Consider the following 6,000-nt stretch of genomic DNA (forward strand, 5'->3'; position numbering starts at 1 on the left):
GCAAGCATGTTTTCAATATGGTGTTTGGCTGTAACCCTGAGGTGCTGTCCCTGTAGATTGAGCAAGATTAGTTGGAAAAGTTTACAATGTTATAATGTTACAATTTAATTTATCCAAAGCGACATACATCTGAGAGTTAGTATAACACAAGCAAAGATCTAGACAGGAAGGAACAATGTGAGTACGTTTTTGTGGTTTTGTAATGTAATGTTTTAACAGTCTGAGCAATAACATACAGTAAAGCTTTGTCCATTGTATTTCCACACTACAAAAACAACCGCCTAATGTGGGAAATGGGATCATCCAAGCAGCACCTGAATGCAGCATTAGTCCTTAATATGGGTCAAAGACTGGATCGTCTCTGTGTTTGACCCTCCCTGCCTGGTACGATTACACTAATAACATCTTTTAGGTTATTTTTTCAGACTTGAGAAAATGTTTTTGCAGAGCCTCAGAATTCATTACACAAATGTTTTCACAGGCGGAATAGTACATTTCATAAGCAGTGACCTTTATGTTTTAAATCATCTTACAATTTGCTTGACTCCTCTATATTGCATTGCATTATGTAGCATGTCCCATAATCTCCTTACAATATAAAGCAGGCCGCAGCAACAGCACAAAGTGAATGAGAAAGGGCAGAACAGACATGTTTATTTTATTTAAATTGAATTAGAGATCATGTTTGTGTGGCTCTCTCCTGTAATAAATACACAACTGACAAACAGAAAAACAGTGTTCAGCTGTGTATTTAATGTAGGCAACATGATATGCAACCAAGCAGAACAGGCGATACTGTAGGTGTTGTGGGATTTTTACTTTCTCTTTGACATTTTTGTGATGGAGTCTCGGGGCTTACTCTGGGCGAATTTCTCTACCTGTTACATAAAACTCTCCCTGGCTGTGCAGAGGCGGCCGAGACCCGGCATGTTTCCTCGTGGAGGTGTCAAACGGAAGACAGCGGGGAGCAAGGTGAGGGCAGGAAGGTGTGGGAGGCGGAGGGAGAGGGGGAGACACGAGTATGCACAGGCTACTTAGTGGGTGAATGTTCATTAGCATGTAGCATGGGCCGTCCCCGCTCCTCGGGGAGTGAGCCGTGTGATCTGACATCCCTGATACCGTAAACAAACGGCGCCTTGCACGCTCAGACACGGCTAGGCTTCCTCCGTGAAGATGAGACTGTTTTAAAAGAGCGCTCAACTGAAGCACAACTTTCTCATTAATTAGCTTCATCTCAGCTGCTCTTCCAAGACGTCCTCCCGCTGACTGAAGGCGACCTAAATAAGGTGTGTGTTTAGGTCGAGATGGGAGCGCGTCACATGTCCTGGACCCCTCAACCCGACTTATTACGCCCTCACAGTGCTGAGAAATTCTGCACCCTCCGCTCGTCTTTTATCAAAATCATTCAAGTTCAGAGCATGACTAGTGAGATTGATGGAAAATTGAGCTGCTCTCTCATGCAGCAAAGAACAGTGCAGCCATTCCCCTCGCCTGCCACTCCTCCATCAGTCCAAATGTGCACAGATATAGACTATTGATAAAAGCCCCTGAACTATTCTGAGACTGGAAATTTAAAGGCTTTGAATTTTGCCTTGTTCTTCTGCGCTGCACGGATAAATCTGGCTAAACGCTAGACAGTGATGCTCTCTACCACCTGAGGCAGCCGCGTATTTCTCTGCATGGGGACACCGGGCGCCAATTTATCTCCAGACTTGTGTCTATTTCTGATGATTGAGCTCTATAACTTCCAGAAATGGCCTCTTAAATCACAATGTATTTTACAGTGTGTGAACCCGCGCCGAAATTGCAGACGGTGTCTACTGTTTCATGGTGAAATAACTGTCTTAAAACATCTCTCAACATCGCTCTCTCGAGGGGCTCGGGCAGCCATTAAAGCCATAAGAGGCACTGAAAGGGTTCGTATAACGAGCTGGGTTTAACGGTATAACCTCACCAGTGTAGGGCTCATAACTCAGAGAGGCTTCAGACTTTATTCTAAAAATGTCCAAGTCAATTTTAACGCCTTGGAAAACATGCCCCTTCGCTTCTCGCCTCAAGTTGGATGAGAAGATCAATACGACGGTCATGTCTGTGCGGTACTTTGAAACGAAGAGGTTACAGCCTCTGCCCAAGAAGAGGACCAGCATAAACGTATCCCTGTGAAATAATAATGTGTCATTGTGTCAATAGACCAAAGTGCATTTCGGGCGTGTTAGTCAAACGCTGCATAATGTTGGTGCAAAGGTTTAAATGGCCTGTCTTTACTCTATTCATTATTTAAAGGTGTGTTTTGGGCGTAACACCTTCACTGTAATCTCTACTTTATTCACAATAGACATTGGACAGTCAGTATTAATATTTGTAGCCATGATTGTCGTACTGGTAGTAAAATTTGACACATTAATACATTCAGTTTGTATGCTGTGTGTGTGTTCTAGCATCCGTTGGATGGAGTGAGCCTGTGTCAGAGGTCGTTTTGGGTGTATTTAAGGTTCTAGCAGGAATCCACCAAAGCACGCTGAGGTACAGCAGACGTGGGGGGGTGGCGGGGAGGTAGCGGTGGGCGTGTTCTTTGTCTTCTAGCATCATCGGAAGCATGAGGCCGAAAGCAGCATAAAGATGTGAGGAGGAGGTGTAAACAAAAGTTCATCATGTCCCATTTCTCTGTACGATCAACAGCTCAGTTTAATTGCGCGTGTCCAAATTCACCAATATCAGGTGCATATTTCTGAGTTAAGCGCTTTATAAAATAGCAGAAACAGATTATTAATAATTTTATGGAAAAATGTATGTTTTTTTTTCAATAGCTTCCATGTCCTGTGATCTAGTGTCCTCAAACCAATGTCAGATGTTAATTGAAAATATTGGATTTTATTTCTCCTTATATTTTATTTTTATAGAAAAATTATTATTCTTTAAAAGATTTCATGTCATCAGATCAAGTGTCCACAAATCAATGTCGGATGTTAATACTCACAAAACTCGATTGAACCCTTCAAGAAAGGTCATCCAGTTTCTGCCTGTCTCTGGCGTTGGAGATTGCTGGTTCGATTCCGATCTCTCCCATCCCTTTCCACCTTTAAGAGAAAGCTCTTTCATGAACACCTCTGCACTGAATGATAGTGATGCTGTTGATGATGATGACATTGAGGATCCTGTTGATGTGGATTAGGATTCTCTTTTTGATGCTGCTGATTATTATTATTATTATTATTAAAAAAACAAAAAAAATGCCCCGTGCGCTGCCTGTCTGCACCAGTCTCTCTCTCCACTCTCTCGTCGCTTTGGACAAAAGCATCTGCTTAATGAAATTGTAACATTGTAACCAAATTGTGTTGTTACCATCTATAGCATTTCCCTTTCATTGAATTTAGAACATTTTTTGTGGGTCAATGATGCAATTGCTTTCTAATGCCCGGAGATAGCAACGTGACAGCAATGTGCCTGACAACGCCTCATTTTAAGACCAACGTTTTAATGGGCGCACAGATGAGCAAAAATACAGTTGATGCTGTTCTCATTAAACTCTTGTTAGGAAAGCAACAAAGCCAAGGACTTTAACCTTTTCCTTTAAATGTTATATGTGAATAGATATTGTAGATTTAAATGGGTTTAAATGGGCCTGAATTTGAATTGTTTTATTGCCAATGGGATGCAAATACCGTACATAACAAAGGAAAGGAAATAAGCAAGGGAAGACATTAATGAATGAAACATTCTAGATCGTAAAAAGCTCCATTGTTAGTGTTTAAAAAGCTCAATTATTGGCAGTGCTTGCCGGATTTGTCAGTAAGCAAGAACTAAATAGTTTAATAGCCTGTTTGTGGGATTTTTAGTCACAAACTGTAAACCGTTTACCGTCCTCCGTGGACCAACTGGTGCTGTGGTATCGTCTCATTTTTATTGGTAAACAACATAAGCTGGCATTTTTCTGAAAAGCCTTTTCAAGTGCTTCCTCTGTGGTTAGGTCATGCTAAAATGCTCCGAGAGAAAACAAACCAATTTAGTTTATTTTGGCAGCCTAATGATTTAATGGCCATGGCCTCCAATGCGGTCCCAGTCTGTCTGAAGGTATTAGCTTTGTGACTGGCTGAGAGGGTTTACTGATCATGAAATTATTTACGGTTATTGTCCTGTTTTTAGACTCCAGAGCCGGCGAGGGGGCACCGCAGAAAATTGACCATGCTGTCATCGGAGGAGTGGTCGCGGTGGTGATGTTTGCCATCCTGTGTGCACTCATTGTTCTTGGTCGATACTTCGCCAGACACAAAGGTAAAGCGCTGGCAGTGCAATCACACTTGATCATGAACACATCTTAAGAGTTTGAGTGTTTTTTGTCGCAAGTGGAGTGCAATAGGTTTGAAGTGCGATACGGGAGGACGAGGGGGTGGAGGAGGCTAATTTGTCTGTGTTTTTTTTTTCGACAGGAACTTATTTCACACATGAAGCCAAAGGGGCGGACGACGCGGCCGACGCGGACACGGCCATCATCAACGCGGAGGGGGGGCACAACAACACAGACGAGAAGAAGGAGTACTATATCTAAACTGGACAGGCCGGGAGAGACGGGTGGGGATGCTGAAGGTGGTGGTGGTGGTGCTGTAGGAGCATAATGTCTAACTCTGATTGGTTACGAGAAGGCTTTTGGGGGCGGGGAGGGTGAGATTTAAAGAGGAAGAGAAGAAAGTGAAACGTAGGACTGGCATGGCCAAGTGGTAAGAAGAGGCGTTGCTGAGTCTCCTATCCGACCCTTCCTGGACTGCTGGGGCCTATTCTGTACAGTTTAATTAATTTACAGACTATTTTGTGCCTTGTTCTATTTCTTTTGTTTCTTTTGTTGTTTTTTCTTCCCCTTCACATGCTTATTGGATTGTATTTTTTTTGTTTTTTCAATGTACTCCACCTGATCCTTTTTTGCATTTGGCTTTCGGAGGAGATTAAATGGGCCTGGTGTTTGTCTATTTGTGCTGCAGCTAGCTTTTAGCCCATGAACCCAGATCTGAAGAGCCACCACATCCACATTACTGTTATTATTTTTGAATAATCCAGGGTTCGGTTACTGGAACACACATTTCTCTCTCCAACAGTCCCTGCAAATACATCACATTTCCCCCCGTACACGCAGGTCTGATTGGTGTCGACATATTTCGGTGAAGATCTCTCTTACCCCCTCGGAGGTCAGGTTCACTGTGTTGATTACTAGTCGAGAGTAATCTTGCTCTTCATAGATTGTATTTTGTTCCTGAAAGTGAAGTAGGAGTGCCGTTAAGTATCATTACACAAACTGCACCTGGTCCCTCGTTGGTTTCAGGAAAACATCTGAAGATTAGTAGCTGTAATTCAGTTTAGTATTTTTAGTAGGGTGTTGTGGAGTCCAGTCTAAGACATCCTGACAGCTGTAATGTGCCATGATATAGATTTACCGTTTCTACAGAGAAAACTAGAACCACTTATTCTTTCTGTCAAAGTCTGTACCAGGTTTTTGTAGGAGTAGAGAGAACAATCCGTAAATCAACAATAGCAGAAAACATTTACTATCAAGGCCTTTTCTTTCTTTTTTGTTGTCATAAGCTGAACGTCTGGTTCTGAAGAAAATCTAACATGAATTGTTGGATAATATTTGAAACACACTTTTCTTTTTTGCCAGAGTTAGATGAGAAGATAGTCACCCATCATGTGAGTAGGAATAATTTGAAGCTCCAGCCTGCCGTCGGTTAGCGTAGCTTAGCATAAAGACAAGGAAACAGCTAGCGTGGCTCTGTCCAGACAAAACACGCTCATGGTTATGCGAGCGTAAGAGTTGCTTTAAGGCGGAGACAACCAGGCTAGCTGTTTCCCCCTGTTTCCACTCTTTGTGCTAAGCTAAGCTAACAGTTTCCCGGCTGTAACTTCGTGTTTAGCATACAATCATGAAAGTGGCATCATCTTCTTATTCAACTCTCAATAAGTAAGCTAATAAGTCCCAAAATGTAGAACTACTTTAAAAACTTTGCCTGTATC

General features: G+C 42.4%; 1 protein-coding gene across 1 annotated transcript in view; it reads left to right on the plus strand.

Annotated features, from left to right (window-relative positions):
- Positions 1-5,148, plus strand: part of LOC138597132 (cell adhesion molecule 1-like) — a 175,155-nt gene extending 170,007 nt beyond the window's left edge. Inside the window, exons 10-11 of the mRNA XM_069668680.1 lie at positions 4,144-4,272; positions 4,428-5,148. Of these exons, the coding sequence (XP_069524781.1) occupies positions 4,144-4,272; positions 4,428-4,546 (248 nt within the window). The 3' untranslated portion in view covers positions 4,547-5,148. The remainder of the gene's footprint in view (positions 1-4,143; positions 4,273-4,427) is intronic.
- The last annotated feature ends 852 nt before the right edge of the window (positions 5,149-6,000 follow it).

The sequence above is a fragment of the Semicossyphus pulcher genome, unplaced genomic scaffold (assembly GCF_022749685.1).
Source record: "Semicossyphus pulcher isolate SPU_LCO1_2020_fin unplaced genomic scaffold, fSemPul1.0.p SCAF_19, whole genome shotgun sequence".
In the NCBI taxonomy this organism is placed as follows: Eukaryota; Metazoa; Chordata; class Actinopteri; order Labriformes; family Labridae; genus Semicossyphus; species Semicossyphus pulcher.